Source organism: Lutjanus erythropterus, chromosome 12 (assembly GCF_056507025.1).
Source record: "Lutjanus erythropterus isolate fLutEry1 chromosome 12, fLutEry1.hap2, whole genome shotgun sequence".
NCBI classification, from domain to species: domain Eukaryota; kingdom Metazoa; phylum Chordata; class Actinopteri; order Lutjaniformes; family Lutjanidae; genus Lutjanus; species Lutjanus erythropterus.
In genome coordinates, this window is record NC_139328.1 from 29,488,729 (window position 1) to 29,507,594 (window position 18,866).

An 18,866-nucleotide genomic window follows, 5' to 3' on the forward strand; every position below is an offset into this window, starting at 1 on the left:
CCTTCTGTTAAAACCCCCCTTGAAAAATGAACCCACAACAAGACAGCTTTTCCTTTCTTTTCAAACACCAGGCAGAGCAGGCCAGAGTTTTATGCTAGCTTCAATCTGTAAAATCTTTTGTTTTTATCATTACATAAATGTTAACGGACTTTGTGAAATTTACAGGAGTCCAAAATGACTGAATTGTTGCAACAACCTTGTAGATGCTGAGAGGATTGTTCAGTATTGTTGCAAGTCAAAAGGCTCAAATCCAAGTGAAGTCACAAGTAAATTTTGCCAAAGTCCAAGCTGAGTTACAAGTCTTTTTTGATTTTGTCAAGTCAAGGCTAAAGTCATCAAATTAGTGACTTGAGGCCAACTCGAGTCCAAGACATGTGAATCAAGTCGATACCTCTGGTCTCTGAAGCTCAACATAGTGAGAGCTATGAGAGAAATATTTAAAAGAATAGTCTGACATTTTGGAGATGTGCTTGTTTGCTTTTTGACTGAGACTAAGATGAGAAGATTCTCTCTTGTCTGTACACTAAATATGACCTACAGCCAGCAGCTAGTTAGCTTAGCTTAGCATAAAGATAAACCTAAATAAAATAAACCGTAATGGCAAGACTTAACTGCATATGACTTACTTACCGATTTCCAGTCTTTCTATTCTAAAATAAACTATATTTATCACACAGATATGAGAGTGCTATCAATCATCTCATCTACCTGTTGGTGTATTTTGCAGAATCTTAAACTATTATTTTAATATTCAAAAGGACTCACCATCCATGGCATCACTGAGGAAGCTGACAGAACTCAGCCCTCTTTTCCTCTGTACTGGAGGAGGGTCTGTCACAGTCGGGGAAGGCTGCAGGGGAGGTCTGGGAATGGGAAATGTGTCTTCCGCACTGGCGGGCTTCTGATAGACAGAAAACACCCAGAAATTAAACAAAATGCTTTCTCCTCCTTTTATTTGGTAGGTTCTTAATTAAGATGTGAGGAAAATGTCAGGTTAAATCCTAATGAAAGAAATGTTCGGGCTTCCATCACTCACTGTGTCTTCCCTGACCCTCTCCATGCTGTGGGCAGGCAGGGAGGTGGGAGTATGCAGGCCCAGAGTGGTGACTCCATTCTGGTCCAGGGAGATGTTGAGCCGGCCGTTTACGTTCAGGCTGGGGGTGAAGATCTGGGAGCAGTGGCTCCGAACACTTCCCGTCCTTCTCTTCCAGGGTGTTGCTGTCGAACTGGTGCGGCTCCTGAAGACGTCCCCGTGAACGCTGTACTCGTCGTCCCCAAAGTCAGCCTCGGAGTTGTTGCGCACCCTGAAGGAGCTGAAGATGCTGATCTGGCTTCCTCTCCTGGTGCTGAGGGGGTGAGCGGAGAGCGTGGCCAGCAGAGGGTGGGCTGGAAGGGGAGACAGCGGAGGCTATAGAAACAAAGAGGACACATTAGCTCCTACAAAGACATCAAAGACTGAGAAAAACATTTAGAGTGTGATCATTGTGTGTACCATTGGTTCATCCAGTGGTTCAAACTTCTCTTCAGCAGCTTCCTCTGTTTCCTCTGACAACGTCCTGTGCGACCTTCTTCTTCTGCTGCTGCTTCGACGTATGCTGCCCACCTTCAGATTAAATGGTGACAACTCTGGGGACAACACAGAGTCTGTTTCCTGCGCTTGTCTTTTTGCTGCCAACTTGAGACAGAAATAAATCATGTTATAGGGTTTCGTTTTCGTTGACTGTTAAAAACACTGGGTGCTGGGTGTTTGTGTTGCACCTACTCTTTGCTCTCTGCGAAGGTGCTCCATAGCCAGCTGGAACTCCCTCTCCTTCTGCCAGGCTTCAGCAATGGTCGCCTGATTCTGCTCCTCATAGGCCATGGCCACGACAGCCAGGATGAGGTTGACCAGGTAGAAGGAGCCCAGGAAGATTACCAGCACAAAGAAAACCATGTAGGTCTTCCCTGCTGAGCGCAGCGTCTAAGGGAGCAGACATGAAGGCAGTCCAATCATATTCACTTCTTCAAGGAAAATTCTTGTTTTTTAAAACCTGAGCCATGTATTTGACTTTTGGCGTCATGTATGGTTACGAGTGAGTATTTTATTCAGTAGTTTCATTGCAGAGATTCTGCACTGTGATTCTGCTACACAAATCAATCCAAGCAACAGACAGTTTGATAATTACAGCTACACAAATCCTCAGTCTTATCCATTTTTTAAATCTAAATCCCTTATTTGGTCAAAAAATAAAGGTGACAGCACCTAAAAGAGCCATTATAGGCATTGTAAATTGTACCTACCAAATTAAAAGACAGTTGACAATCCAGGTAAAAAACACTCCCCTTTGTTTAATGCTTGTGTTTCTTGCCATTATGCAATACATTGACATAGCTTCATATCTCCCCAATCAACTATTTAATGATGCATTACTGAATGTTTTACACCACTTGGGGGCAGTAGAATAAGCTTTAAAGACAACACTGATATACTATCATCTTCTTAAGTTGTTATGGATCATAATATCTTAGCAAAAAAACAGACAAGTATATGTTTAGAATCAAGTTTCTGGTGACCTGGTAAAAAGTGAAAGGAGTTGGTCTCCACAAATTCTGAGGGAAATATCTGGCTTTTTAGTTGCTAAATGCTCCCCTGTGTTTGCCTGCCAGTCACTAACTTTGTCTGTCTGCTGCTTGGTGTTGAGCAGGTGTGTAATTCCTGTAGCAAATGATATTGTTCAGAGAATTGCAAGGGTCCCAAACAATTAAATTACAGGCCGTAAAGTCAAAACAATGAGCTAAAAGATGCTAGAATCCTCCATGGAGTTTAAGGTAACTGCTGAGTTCTGGTGTCGGAGATATAGATCATACATGAGCCTTTAAGTGTTTTAGGTGGTAAAAACAGTAAATATCCTCTATCTATTTGAAGATCAGCTGGAGTTTATGTGGATCTAACAATCTCAATCTCAAATATCATCATGGAATATTGGAAGATCAAAAGTGAGATTAAAAATTGCACCTGATGAAACAGTTTTTCCCAGTAGTCTTGTGTCATGAGTCTGAAGAGGGCCAGAAAAGCCCAGCCGAAAGTATCAAAACTGGTGTAGCCATAGTTTGGATTCCTCCCTACTTTTAGGCAGTCAAATCCATCCGGACACTTCCTGTAATGCACAAACAGTCGAAAGGCAGAAGACGGATGATTATGGGACAACACTGATAAACAAAGGCTGTGCAAAATTAAATCAAAGGCAGCTGGGACAGATATAGCGTGCAGGCTGCTTTTACCAGAGTTAAAAACAACTCCAGTATCTACATGCTGCCCTGCGGCCTTTGACTTCACCGGGCAGAGAAGCGGATGAGTGAGTAAGTACATACACTGCTATCAACACTATTATTTCCACTGAAATAAAGGCCTCTTGAAATTTGTTCCGGGCAGGAGCACTAAAATGCACTGGAGCAAAAGGGATTATGCTGAGCCAGATGGATATCAAATTGCAGTTCAAAAAATTTCAGCTCCATGCCTTCATCTCTGATCTTCATTGTCAGCATAGTGGCATTACAGCAAATATTTAAGTCCAGCAGCTGAGAACAAGCTGGACTGCCATGTCAATCTGAGTGCAGAATAATTTCGTAATGGCCGGGAAACAGCTGGGCGGCAGAGCGCTGCTGTGAGAACAGCTGTAGATCTCACCAACCAGCCAGCTGAGCAGGAATGCTCGCTAATATCCAGAGCAGAGAGGACAGAGGAGGCTGCGTGAGACCAGCGACATCTTCCTGTCAGACTGGACCTTCCCTCTGCCGCACTGATCAACACGCCAACAAAACCAATATGACAAAACATACACACATAGAACCGGCAGATATTATGTTGTCTTATGTTTTATGAATATATTACATTGCTGTTGACTATTTCACACCTTGTGTTTAACACTGATGCTCTAACTTCTAGGAGGATTATTTCATATAAATTCCTATGAACGATATTTACTTATTCATTCATTTATTTATTGATTTACGATTTTATTTGACAAGGACCATGTCTAATGCATATAAACCTCTGTACTTGAAATTTGATGCATTATATAGAGATATAGCTAAAAGCTACTTTTCATCTGCAATCCCTGGACAGGTGAAAAAAAAACACAAAAAGCACAAACATGACATGACAAGTACTGCACACTCTGTGTGTAATCACAGGATGTGTATATTATATATTATCTGATCAGTTAATTATGATTAATGAAATAAAAATTAATAATTACATTTTAATTCTACTGTAAACACATTTTAGCATCATGGAAAAAGACTAGAAATCAGAGGAAGTTTTCGTATGTTTTTGTTTCAATCAAGGATACTGTGTCAACCTTTTTAATCCTCTTTCTCCACACAGCTTGTGAGTGTGGTACTTTTTTTTCTGATCGACAGAATATTAATGAACAACTGTTCTTTGGTTCAGGCTTCTCAGTTATGAGGATTTGCAGCTTTTCTTTGCTGTAAATTGGAAATCCAAAAGAGGTTTTTTTATCACCGCTCGTCAGTCAAAACAAGATCACTGAAGATGTCACCTTTGGCTTCAGGTATTTGAAATGGGTATTTTAAAGATACAATTTAATCTATTGGTTTTGGAAAAGGTCTGCAGATTAGTCGGCAATTAAAATAACTGCTGCAGCAAATTTATTTCTGCATTTATCTCCACACTGTAATCTAATTAATGGAAATAAATGGCTGCATAAAAGATACGTAATTAATCTGAATTAAAAGAAAGATTTCTAACTCAAAATCAGAGCCAAAGCATTCAACTAAATTCCAATCCAAGGTGTCATGGGCTTTTGCAGGGCACAGTGGCTCCTGTTTTAAAAAATATTCTTCCATTTATTAATGTTGGATTCATTTTAAGTAAGTATTCAATTAGTAAGTAAGTAAGTGAGGATACCCTCAGAGTTTATAGGGGTAGTTCAGATGTTTTGACGTGGGGGTGTATGAGGTACTTATGCCAGTGTATTACCTACAGTACAGTACACTACATTTTCACTGCTTTACCTTGCTGCCAGGTGGACCTTTTTTAGGTGTCTAAATTGTGTTGCTGCTGCCCCTTTTCACCACTGTACATTGCTTGGCTTCCTACATTAGTAGTCCTGTTTCTTCTCCAAACTGGGGAGCATTTAAACTGCCATCTGTAGCTATTACACTGACTATTAATAAATACCTTATCAAAAAATCTGAACTATCCCTTTAAGTTGCAATGCACACAAATGGACTCCTACAACTACTGTTGTGGTTGTTAATCCCTGCTGACCAGCGAGGACACTTGAACACCTACATGAATGTGAGACTTGTCTTGTAATTAGATGTTGTAAAAAACAAGACACCTGTTAGTCTAATGTCCCTCAGGTTTCTATAGTAACTGTCCCAGGAGACTGCTCTTGAACAGGTTTAGCATTCCTCAAGGAAAGCTGCTATGCCACATGGACTCGCTGTGGGATCTGATCTGCCTCCACACATCCACAACATGCACCCATAGCTAGCATGAAGAGCAGAGGACTGAGTACTGTCTGCACAGGGTGTTTTTCTTTTCTGTGTACATCATTTGTACTCATTAGTGATACACTGGACATCCTACAGTGTATTACTCAGGGGTAAAACGTATTAATTAGATCTCTTTTATCCTGTGAGGCAAAATCTGGCACAGCCCTTCTCCAGAAGTTAAAAAAAACCCTACAAACAAATCATGTGCACTTTACATCATGTCTAACCCTTCTAAAATCTAGCTTTTAGATTTTTGAACCTATTTTCTTACAATTAAAGGCAATCAGTGCTTTTAATTTATTTTTATTTGGTATAGAAATCAGTAAGCAGACTCTTAAAACATGGTTTAACATTATTGCCATTGCACTGTAATTTAGTTTAAAGGCATATTGATTGAAAAAAAAAGTATAGTGTAACACTGATTAAACAACACAATTTTAGTTTCAAGAGTCTGAATACCAGCACGGACGCTAAGCAATGAATTGCTGTGGACAGGGTCAGCAAATTGGATTTTAGCCACTTAAAAAAGGTTTACCATCAGACAGCCTTTCTGAAAGAAAACCAAATATTGCTCTCTCCTCACCAACCAGACTCCACGGGTGAAATCAGTCATTTTACCTCACAGAACACAGGAGTTGCTGTTAGTTAGTTTGTGTTATTGCATGACTTTGGTGAATCTGAACTATCCTTTTAAACACAGAAGTCAAAGCATTACAGAGGGTGATATTTGGCTTATATAACGCCGTTTGCCATCAGAAAAGGCTGTCTGCAGCAAAGTAAAGCAGTGAAAATATTCTAAATATAGGATACACTTAAATTTATATTCAGGTTTTCTTTAAGTCACTAAAATCAGGTTTGTTGCTGACCCTATCCACAGCAGTTTATTGTTTGGCTCTTGTGCTGGTGTCCCTTTCTGCTTCACTAAACTGGGGGCATGCTGACCTGTAATACACTGACTATCAAGTACCTCATACAGCCCCACTTCAAATAATGCAAGCTATCCCTTTATAAATCTTAAACTGACAGCATGCATTTGAAAAAGATCTATAAGTAAAGAGTATAAATGATTTGGTATGAAGGAGCAAAAATGGTCAAATACTACAGTATGATCCTTTAAATTTTCATAAAAGCCATCTCATGTAAACAAAGCAACACATCACAGTGTGTAAGAGCTTTATAAAAGCTCTTTGCTCACATGTTTACATTATTTAGAGATAATTTTTTTTGAGTGTACCATCAGTTTTCTGCAGCAGAGCAGAAGAACATCTGTCAATCACAGCAAAGTGTTTTCCCCCTGCGGTGGGCGGGGCTGAGGCGGTGGGTTTCCATGCCCACATCCGTCCGGTCAAGGGCATAAGTTGAAAGTCATAATCCTTGATGCACAGTGGCTTTAAGATGTGATTGGATAAGCATTCGCCTCAACTCTACAGTAGGCGCGACGAGAAACAGCTTGGACCTTTGAGCAAATCATTTATCGCAAACTTGTTAACCATCGAGGCTGAAAATATCATTTGAATATGTTGGTGCGTGTGTGCATATGTTCCCACTTGTGTCTGTGTGTGTGTTTGTTGTGCATGTGTGTGGCTGTGTGTGTCATCATAACGTATCCAAAGCTTTAATTTGGAAATCTACTCAGGGATTACTTGTTGGAATACACTCAAAAGATTAAGCATCCTCTATGTTTTACGTCCTCCATCCTGACCTGCTTAATATCTTGCTTGTCTCCACAGCCAGCCTCAGAAAGTTGCATCTAAAATGTCATAGAAGTTCAAAGGCGGTCTCTATCATTTTGCCAACAAATACGTAAGCTACCTTATGGTTACTTTAGCCTATAACCTGACAAGTCTGTCATAACTGTCATCTTATCTTTGATTTCAACTTTCATCTTAACCACAAAGAAAAAAAAAATCCCATGAATACTGTATTCTCAATGGTGACAGAGCAAATTTAAAATTAAAGAGACACAAAACGACTAATCCTCCGTGCTCTCTTATTGTCAAAAGAGCCATTAATCCACCCATTAGACACAGAAACAAAGATTAAACCTGAATGAGCCTGAATGTTGATCACAGTGAACCGCTAGAGCTTCACAAATGGCAGAAACACAAACAACAGGCAACAACAAATCTAAAAACAAGTCCAATTGCAGTGACTTTTAGCTAGGTAAACTCTGGGACAGCTGGATAGGTCACATTGGTACGAGTCTGATCTTACTGACCTACTATTCATGAGAGTTTGATGATGTCATTTCCCACTGAATGCCCTCAAATGTATCCTCTTTTCGCTCTGACTTGAACACAAATTACTGAATCAGATTTTACTTCTTGGTAGATTAAGTTCCTGTGTTTTTGGAGGAGAGGTTACAGAGGGAGATTAAAAACCAAAGGGTTGGCTGCTCTCTGATGCCAATAAAAATGTGTAACTACCTTCACTGAGTCAAGTCAGAATCAAAATACTGTATTGATGTCGACGTCTCACACTCACACATAAAAAGGTTTGGTAAGCAATTACAGGTTCCCCTCAAGACCAATGCTCAATATTAAATTTGCACAAGAAAAAAAAACAAAAACAAAAAAAACAAAGCAAAAAAAACAAAACAAAAAAAACAACAACTATGTTCTATGACTTGTCAGTCAGCAATAGCAGTTAACACAATTTTGACAAAACCAGGCTTTTTTTTTTGCCTTTCCTCTTGCACTTTAACCATCCCTGTTTCTTTAGTAGCCTAAGAGTATTTTAATATAAGATAAGATAAGAAAAGATAAGATATATGTATGTATTATGTTATGTGCTAATGTGTCAATTATCAATTCATGCTAAATGTCAGTTGAGCTAACTGTTAGCTAGCCAATCGACCTTCTAAATTTAACTAGCTAATCATCACCAGAAAATTCCCCATAACATACTCCCTGTAACATTAACGTAATTTGAAAAAGTCAGTGGGTCATAAATGTAGATTTTATAGTGATGTACTATAGAAAATGTTCTATTAGTGTGCCTTCTCTCAGATTTTAGATTTTTTTCAAGACAGTAGCCTTGCTAACATCAGCACTAGATAACATTAGCTAGGCATGAAGCTGGAGTCTATGTGGATTAGCCCTCATTCTCTCTCAGTTACAGAGTTTTCATGTGGGAAGGGCAGGAAGTTTTGTTCTGGACACAAAAATGGCACCCAGTCGGTTCAAAATACTCACCTGGTGCAGAAAAAACAAAAAACAAAAAAAAAAAGTTTACTAGTTTTCAGGTTTACTTCCTTGGTATGAGGCCCACTGACTATGTACTATATTATAAAAATAGGTTTCCACACCACAGCTATAAATCTGTGGTCTGGACTCCACCATCCACTTGAGTTATGATGATTTCTGAACTATATTTTTTATAGTTATAGTTCTTAGTGTGCTCAGCCAATAAACTTTACATTGTGGTGATGTCACAGATTTTTAAATCACTTTTGTCTGCTCTAGGAAAGTTTTTACAAATACAAAACCCCCATGGACCAAAAAATTATAATAGAAAAAAATCATAATTGACATTGTTTGTAGTTCAGGGTGTCCTGTCAACAGTTGTATAGATGTTTCTTTTATAATAAAAAAAATGCATATGGAGGAAAATACTTTTCGGGCTGCAGGGGAATTTTTCACTACAATAATGCAACTGGCCACTGGGCTACACTGGAAGTAAAGCTGGGTGGCAAAGCCCTGTCCAGGTTCTACTACATGTTTAGTTTCCTTTTCAGGTTTTGTCTGAATTCAGTGTTATTGAACACAGAAAGAGAAATCATATTTTGCCTGTAATTTTGCAATGGTTGATGGATCTAAATACAACAATATCCATAGGAGAAGAGGTCAGTAGAGTAGAGTAGTAGAGAGGTGTAAATCAGAATATGTGTCATTGCTGTTGTTTACCAATAAAGTGATTTGGATTACTTTAACTTCCCAATCAAATACATTGTTATTAATAAATTGCTTATGGATACCATATACTATATGAAAGACACAGAGCCTAAAAATGTTTAATATAGAACTACTTATTTTTAAAGTATAAGGACAGACAAAATCTGCTCTAAACTTCTGTGCTGAAGCTTAATATCACCACCATTTTTTGTTATTTGCTATCATCCATTATCTTGTATCATTAACAAGAGCACCTAATGGAAGCCATTTGTTGAAGCTACAGGATTTCAGATTCACACAGATGGGTATTTAGTTCACTATAACCCTTGAACTGGGCCTGGCATGGGCAAAGTCATCCTGTTGTGCTTGTTTCAAAAGCATTTGGATTTATAGGATTATTCAGTGCGTAGGCTGAGTAGCAATATTTGGATGGTTTCACACTGTGCCTTTGATTGGGAACAAAGTCTGTCGGACAAAAATATTGTCTCTGCGTGTTTATATTGATGTTAGAGACTAAGTCAAATGTGTTACATCACAAAGACAAACCCTGAGACACTGCTTTAAGACATCAGGACAGTTCCCCCTCTTAACAATATAGAATATCAATCTGAAGTGATCCGGTCCGCCCTGGTAAACCTAATCATGTCATAGAGCTTTTGAGATGATGAAATCTCCAAAGACCCCCCCTCTCTACAGCTGGCAACTCCATGTTTCTCAGTAAAGGGTTCCAGTGGAGTCAGGGTGATTATCCACACCACATGTCGTCTTGTGTACAGCCTCTCTCACGTCACACCCCCACCACCCCCACCCCCGCTGAAGGGATCATTCCTCTATACATTAAGTCCCAGATTTAAATATGAAGTCTAAAGAAAATCATCTGTTATCGGATGTTTTTTTTTTTTTTTTGCCTTTCTTGTTCTGCAAAAACTATTTGCGCTGAGCCCGATGCTCAAGCTACTGTATCCAATTATACACATGACATGCATGGGATCAAAAGCCATTAGACGCTTTGATATTATGTAATAGCCTGCAGATGATTAACAAGCAGTAAGCAGGACAAACACTCACTTACCCTGCATCACTTCCGTATCCGCATATTAAGGCATCCTTTGCTCCTTCAACTTTGTAAAAATTATCTAAGGAAAAGGGGAAAAGAAGTATAAGAAATAAATGTTTTTTTTCTAATGTCACTGAATGCTAAGGGATTGTTCAGAATCTTTGCATGAGGTCAGTAGTCAGTGTATTACCAACAACAGATGCCAGTCGACACATCCACGGTTTAGAGAAGCAGAGAGGAGTACCAGCATGGAAGCTAAGCAACACAACATATTTTAGCCACTTTAAAAAAAGAGGTCCACCTAAAAATATCTGTATCAGTTGAAGTGTATGCTATATTTAGAATATTTTCATCACTTTACTTTGCTGTCAGACATCCTTTTCTGGCGGGAAACCAACGTTATATAAGCCAAATGTCGCTCTCTGCAAACCAACCAACTCCATGGGCAAAATCAGTCATTACCTTGCAAAACACAGGAGCTGCTGGTCTACCACTGCCTCGACTTGTTTGCTTGTTTGTGTTGATGTGTGCATTCTGTGGATAGTCAGGATTCACCATCGTCACACAATTACACAAACAAACTAGCAGATTGACGCAGCGGGGGACTGACTCCTGTGTTCTACAAGGAAAAATGACTGATTTCACCTATGGAGTTTGGTTGGTTTGGAAAGACTGATATTTGGCTTCTATAACAGCATTTCATGTCAAAAAAGGCTGTCTGATGTCAAGAAAACACAGTGAAAATATTCTAAATATAGCATACACATACTAATATTAGTTCTTTTCAGTGGACCCCTTTTGTTGCAGACCCTGCCTGTTTCCTACACTGGTGCTCCTGCTGCCTTTCCAAATTGGGTGCATACCAACCAGCATCTGCTGTACGAAATACACCATCGCTAAGTATCTCATACCACCCCACACTAAATAATCTGAACTATCCCTGTAATGGTGCTGGACAGTATTCAGAGCATTGTTTAAGTGTGAAATGCTTTCTCAACACCAGTCTTCTTTGTTTTTGGCTGACCTTCGCTGCTGAGGAAGTCCGCCCGGGAGCTCCACGTTCTGTTATTGCAGAAGAAGGGCGCGGTGGAGCTGTAGGAGGAGTTGATGCAGTGCGCGACGCTGCGGATGCACTTCTGTCGCAGCAGGCCCATGAAAAGCTGCAGGCCAATGAGGGCGAACACGCTGAGGCAGAAGACGGTCAGGATCATCACGTCTGCCAGCTTCTTCACCGACTGGATCAAAGCGCCAACGATGGTCTTCAGACCTTGACAGAGGAGAGGAAACAATGTATCAGATGTTTGGTAATGATAAGTGAGGTTTTCTGTTTATGTGACAGAAACAGATTCAGACATGATTAGAAACAAGAGAAGAAACATAGACACATGGTCTGAGGTTTGAGCTGATGGTCGTCTTACCTGGGATAACTGAGATGGTTTTCAGTGCTCGTAGTACCCTGAAGGTTCTTAATGCTGAGACGTTTCCCAGGTCTACAAATTCTGTCACATATCTGGAATTTGATATAAAGAAATTTCAGATCCTCTGCAGGGAGATTTAACAAAGTATTACAAATCAAAGGGAAAATTCATGTGGGTGTCCAGTCAGTGTTGATGGTAAATGTAGTCAGGCAATAGATTAGTGTGTGCTACACTGAAAAGAAAGCTGAGCTCTCCAGCCCGTGTAGTCATACCAGCAGTGTCTACATGTACCAGGATACACTGTGCATGAGCATCCATGCCAGTGTTGGCATGTTGTTCCTTGGTTTCCCCTGCCATGTTTTCTTCTGCAAGATAATCTTTACAAATTAACACCTGTTTTATGATTTTTAAGCCTAAAAGCAATGCTATATATTATAGCTTTTAGCTTGTGTCATCTACAGACCTTATTTCAGTCATCTAATCAAAATCCCATTCAGAAAACCTACTGACTTTGAGATGAGGGAACCGGAAGTGCAAAAATGCTAATTCATTTACAGGTTTTAGGACTCACTTCTGCAGCACTCTGCATAAAAGGATTGATTGAGTTAATAGAATAGCATGTGTTTAGCATCTGTGAGAAGCGATGACAGATGAATTAGCTGACTGAAACATAATTAATCAAAAACAAATTAATCGCTGAAGGTAATGGCAACTTTCAGTGTGTCCACACCCAGGAAAAGAGCTTTTGTCTCGCTGTTTTCAAACAAAGCAAATGTCCTATCAGGATGATTGGTCTCTGACAACGCTGCATCAATGCACCAAGAGGTCACCTGTCTAATCTGCCACCTGCATCATGGGTAGTCAGTCATGGCACACAGATCTCTGACCTCAACAATAGGCTTATCGTTCATGGTGTTTCAAATCACCACTCAGGATGACTAACTGACAACGGTCACTTTGACATTACTGAAACATACTGAAAAAAGGAATAGATTGTTTAGATTTTTTTAGAACAGATTTTCTGCCCATCATTACAGGCTGCACTAAAACTGGAGCTTTTTAATTGGATGTTTCCCTGGTAGTTGTAGCAAAGGCTAATGGAAAGTGGATGAATAAAATACGACTATAATATGAAGGATGTTGTTACTTACGCCATCACAATGACGGTGAAGTCCAGCCAGTTCCATGGATCTCTTAAGAAGGTGAAGGGCACTACACAGAATCCTCTCGCAAATATCTTTATCGCTGACTCGAAAGTGTAAATGGCAGTGAAAGTATACCTGAAAAATATTTATGGAGGGAGGGGGATGCAGTTAGCTCTAAATCCAGTGTAACATTTTCAGGATCATAACGGATTTGTGCATTAAAATAAACCACGATCAGGAACAATAAGAACTAAAAGGCAAAGCATGAAAAATCAAAGAATGAATAATGTGCAAACACTGTCAACCCAGAATTCTTTGAATGCAGCTGATAAGTTGTAGTAACTTTTATAATGGAGGAGTGATATAATTGACAGTTTGTGTGCTACATGTAAGAAGTTATACTTAAAAGTAACATACATTATTGTGGTCTACATTAATATATGTTACATACATGTCTACATACTCTATCAACTGAAAAAAAGACATGGTGAAGACCAGGGATGGAACGATTACCAGTTTCATGATAGCAAGACAACTGACCTTTCCTAAGTCCCACCTTTTTCATCTGTGCTCCAATTACAGTTGAGCAAACTTAGTCAGCTTTCTCCTTTTTATGTAAACGTGACAACTTAATCAAATTTTAAGTTAGCTAATGTTAGAAAAACACTAGCTAACTGGTCAGCTAATGATTAACGTAGATTAGCAAGCTAGTTAGCATCATTTTACTAATATTAGCTAACTTAAGATTTGAATATATGTCTTTTACAGGTCTTTTAGCTGTCCTCAAAATTTAGTTTTCTTTTCAACATAGACAAGCCTAGCACACAGTTTATCTAAGGACAGCAAACAAGAAAGGAAAAAGTTGACCAACCAAGCTCGCTGAACGGTTATTAGAGCACAATGCAAAAAGAGGTGGAGTTCAGGAAGGGTCAATCAGTATTATTTTTCATTAAAACGTATCCTTAAAGCCGTGTTTGATTATCGCGCTTAAAAAAATGGGAAAATACTGTCAAGCATTAACCCTAATTAGAACTGGTTCTCAGTGTAAAACTTGGTAAAATGATTTCAGTGTTTGTATCAGTACTTTTTGAACATTTATTAGCACATTTTAACAATAACGCAATAATACTAATACTTATTTTGGCCATTATAAACGTGATATGTAAATTTCATGCCGTTTCATCTGTAATGAAGACTTTCCAGTGGTTCATTCATACTTAAATTAGTTTTGTACAGTTAAAGTGAAGCTATGGTCAGAAGCTGGTTAGCTTAGCTTAGCATAAAGACTGGAAACAGTTAGCCTGGCATACTCACATCTCTAAAACTCACACATCATATCTCGTTTATTTACTTTGTTCAAATACCTAAATGTAAAAATGTAACTTCTTGAAGTTTCCATCATACAGATATGAGTGTGGTATCAATATTCTCATCTAACTCTGGCAGAAACTCAACCGTTTATCTTTTCACATTTATTATAAATCAATTTCTAACACTGCAAAAGTAAATGAACAAATTAAAAATCTTTGTTAACGTAGATAATGTGCCGCATGCTGAAAATGCCTGTGAATCACTGATGATAACAACTTGGCCACATCATGCATAACATCACAATATTTCTGATTAAGCTTCCGTTTTAATTCCACATCACATGCTCCCTTCTAAAGTGCCTATGCGGCCTTCTGACTGAATTGAATATCGCATGCATCATATACTTACATGATTTCATCATGTACTTACCGACTGATTCTTCAGTCACCACTGACAAAACAACAAACCCCAGCAAAGCCTCACATTAGCACACATGAACCACAGTTTCATTTTCTGTCCCAGACTCAGAATTTAGAGTCAGATAACAGCTTAAATATTGGTGTGTGTACTTACTCCAGGTACTTGGTCCATGGTGCCGGATCTGACATGGCCATGAAGAAACAGTTGGTCAATATAGTGAACATTATGAACAAGCTAAACAATGTGGAAACCAAGTTAAGGAAAGTGCATGGTGAAAATAGAAATTTTAGAGTTTCATAGTCAGATAGTTTTTTTTTATCATATGCTAACAATATATCACACAATAACACAATGTCTCTTGTAATCCTATGAAACATACCCATTCGGATAAACCATCACTGTGCGTGCCAACGGCATTAGAAGTCACTGCAGATTATGGATAATGTAAGTAAATCAACAGTAAATCAGGGCAGATATGATATCATTCCCATGGATGAATGAAATAATAACAAAGGATCTGCAGGCTGCTAACTTTGAAATGAAAAATTTCAGGATAAAATCATCAGAATAATCATTTAAAAATGAACTTCAGTTTCTTTCAATAGTCTAAATAATTTTCTATGAATTTTATTACCAAATACACAATATGTAGCGTAATGTTGTCAGTTACACTTCGTGCTGTGATTTATCAGTTGTAGAGAATCAATAACAGTTGACAGATGTTATTTATAAGTTTTGTCATCTACGACATCTACAACACATCTGGAGGAAAGATTCTCTCCTGCATGTAAAGTACGAATCGGCTGTCTGAGAACTAATAGGCAGCCGTCACATGATGATGTGAAATCTCCTTGCTCTTATTTCATTTCAGAGATTAAAAGAGGGATATGAGGGGATTTGGTTTGTGATGCCAGAGAGGACCATTACAAAGCTGTTTCAAAAATGGGACTATGGAAAAATCCAATAGAAACCTACGGGGGGAAATCAGTAAATATTAGAAATTGGCTTATCTGCCAGTGTGAGATCTGGACTTTTTATAGCATGAAATTATTATTTTGGTGTTAAGTTTTAAAAGTGCTTTGTTCTCAGATGGCTACCTAATTCACAGTCTGATTTAACACTTTTATTTTGAAATGAACACTTTCTGGAGCGGTTGTCAAATGCTGGCATGCAAAAGCAACCCTAAGACCTTTAACTACCAAGATATCCTCATATCATCTCTATATTTTTTAAATAATTTTCACCCAAAATGGTGCTCATCCACCAGTACTGTATCACAAATTTCATTAATATCACCCTTAAACAAACTAACAGACAACCAAGCAGTCACATGGGTGTTTTGCACAGGCACTGGGTGGTCAAAAAGGATATGAATGGACTAAAACTTTTATGGCGATTGATCTGAGGAAGTGAAAAGGACTAAATAGGTAAAGTGCAGATGTGGCACTGAATCTGAAGATGGCCTTCCCTTTGTTAAGTACTATAAAAGTCTGCAAAGAAAACAGAAAAAACAGAAATCAGAATGAGAAAAATTAAAACATTTCAAATATTATTGCATATTTACTGTAAATAAAGTCATCAGAATATAAATACATTTCACAGACAAACGTGCAAGCACATTGTTTTTCCCCCAGCCCACTCTGAGCAGCGGTTCAGCTGTTTTCTTTATCCTGCAGAGATGATAGTATACAGTAGCTGCTGTGTTGAGTCTACCACTCTGTCTACCATCTGTGTTAACTTCCCCCATAAGCACTCCTGCCTCCAAGAAAGCAGTGAGTGCACATACACGCAACGAGCGAGGCCAGTTGTGATAATGGAGGCAACTCTAGGCGGGCTGAACCTTTCCCCAACAGATGTGGCATTTATTTAAATATTTTTTCGTCTTTGGATAATCCTCCCATCCAGCAGCGCATCACATGCCAAAACAAAGAGACCCTGAGAATGACTGCCACGTCCTTTTTCATCTCTCCATAAGCGGCCCATTAATGGGCAGCAGTCTGATCTACTCTGCAAATCAAAACTTGCTAATCCCATTTCTGCATCCAAAAGAGATCTAAAGAGATGCGGTCGCTCTTCTCTCGTCTCAGCTAGCTGCTCTAAAACGCAACTCAGTGAATTCAGTGAAAACCTCAGCTGATCAGGAGGATCACTGACGTATCATGTTCGTAAGTCCGGATGAGAGCTTTGATATTTTAACATGCGTCAGTCAACAGTACAAGATCATCACAGACACGGATCATATGCCAATGATTGATCATCTGGTACAATTTTTACCATCATTAATCATTTCTGCAGATGCAGTCATGTCAATGAATGTTTAAAAAAATCATAAATCTGGGATCTATTTTATACAAGCTGTTTTTGGGGAATGAAAACCATTCAGTCAGAATGTTGAACATTAACAATAGTCTTTTAAAACAATAATCAGGTGTTCATATGTCTATTAAAAAGTTCTTTTTACTTGACATAAATATTCCTCATGATCATACTGGTCATTCAAAAATTATTTCTTAACTCTTGTGTCCAATCTTAAGTGATGGGGGACAAAGTCTACAGTCTCTGCTGTCTTTAAATATGTTTTCCAAAGCGGTCAATCAAAGACTTACTATGACTAAAAATGACGCAACCTATGTTATAGTTTTTGTTGAGTTGTGCACTCGCATTATCCAAAATGTTTCCAACCATGTTCAAACACAGAGAAATCCGTAATTTTATTCAACGTGCATTTCATTTGATTTCTGTCAATGGCATCACATATAACTATAATCAGGGAAGCACGGGAAACACCAGGGGCACGATCTACCTGAAAATGATGTGCACAATATCGCCATGGTTTCTGGGTTGAATGACATGTTTCCTCAAAACAGTGAGAAGTATGCAACGAGCTTTGAGGCGCATTTTATCTCATTTGATAGGTGTATCAGAGGATTCACCCAGTCAGAAGCGACATGTATATAAACGCTGCCAAATAAGTGCAGTGTGTAACACAACACCATTTCCATTTAAACGTTTTGTCAGGGCTGAACGCCCCCCAGATTATACGTCAAAGAGAGAGGAAGGAAGTCGGTGACTAAACAGAACATGAATAAAACTTTCATTAAAATATTTTTAATTATTTGTTTCATTATTAATTCAAATAAATTAATCAGTCGTATCAGACAGATTTTCATCGGCAATGGTGGTTGTTTAACAGTGAAGACAACAACTCCCATGATCCCAAGCGACATAAAAGACTTTTTTTTTGTTAGTATTTTGATTGAGAGACCCATAATGGCAGAAATTACATACTGTGCATTTAATTAAACACTGTCAAGGCAAACAAAAACAGGGACCAACTTGATTTGATTAACTCAGACTGCTGAAGTCTCGTACTAACTTAAACTAAACTTTGGAATCTTTTTATGACTGTGGATTTTGTCCCACGTCACTTCAAATGGAGACATATTAGAAAGGGATCTCATTTTGACTTTTTTCCCAAGTAAAAACAATCAATGTTCAGCAGACATATGTCATGTGGAAAATTGTGAAACTATCCTTTTAAGGGACAGTTTACCTCAAAATCCAAAATACATATTTTACCTCTGTCCTGTAACGTTATTGATACATCTAGATTTAGTTTTGTTCACACAGAAACTCTCACCCTCTGGTTCTTGTAGTAAAATGGATCAATGTCCTCCAGTGGCATCCCGATAAGTTCTGGAGGGATGTCACCGAAGATGCGTGGCAGCTGCTTGCCTGCCTCCAGGTCGGCCCTGGGTTTGGATGGCTCCGCATTCCTGTGAGCATCATGGCCATCCTTGGCAATCTTGGCCTGCTCCTCCGCAATCCGCTGCTCCAGCGCAGCCAAGGATTCGCGAGTGAACCGCCGCAAGCCATCAGGACCCGTTGGTAACAGCATGGCTGCCATCTTTTCATCCTGATTCTCCTGTACTAGAATTTACTTACAGCTACAGGCAGGGAAGTGGGGAGTGAAGATGGAGAAAAACAGACATGGAAGAATAAGTAATTAAATTCAATCATACAGGCTTTATGGACCACATTGCTTCACATTTCAGTCAACACACAGATCAGATCACCTCCCAAAATTCAAAGTTCTTTTTGTTTCAGTAGTTACTTCAAC

The 18,866-nt window shown here is 38.9% G+C and overlaps 1 protein-coding gene across 1 annotated transcript in view; it reads right to left on the reverse strand.

The window, feature by feature from the left end:
• LOC146318198 (sodium channel protein type 5 subunit alpha-like) overlaps positions 1–18,666 on the reverse strand; it is a 45,476-nt gene extending 26,810 nt beyond the window's left edge. The window contains exons 1-12 of the mRNA XM_084731800.1: positions 18,387–18,666; positions 16,118–16,236; positions 14,900–14,989; positions 13,022–13,150; positions 11,871–11,962; positions 11,477–11,719; positions 10,468–10,531; positions 2,996–3,137; positions 1,763–1,960; positions 1,493–1,675; positions 1,037–1,408; positions 766–901 (exon numbers count right to left, since the gene is read on the reverse strand). Coding sequence (XP_084587926.1) covers positions 766–901; positions 1,037–1,408; positions 1,493–1,675; positions 1,763–1,960; positions 2,996–3,137; positions 10,468–10,531; positions 11,477–11,719; positions 11,871–11,962; positions 13,022–13,150; positions 14,900–14,989; positions 16,118–16,236; positions 18,387–18,653 — 2,035 coding nt within the window. The 5' untranslated portion in view covers positions 18,654–18,666. The remainder of the gene's footprint in view (positions 1–765; positions 902–1,036; positions 1,409–1,492; positions 1,676–1,762; positions 1,961–2,995; positions 3,138–10,467; positions 10,532–11,476; positions 11,720–11,870; positions 11,963–13,021; positions 13,151–14,899; positions 14,990–16,117; positions 16,237–18,386) is intronic.
• Between the last annotated feature and the right edge of the window lie 200 nt (positions 18,667–18,866).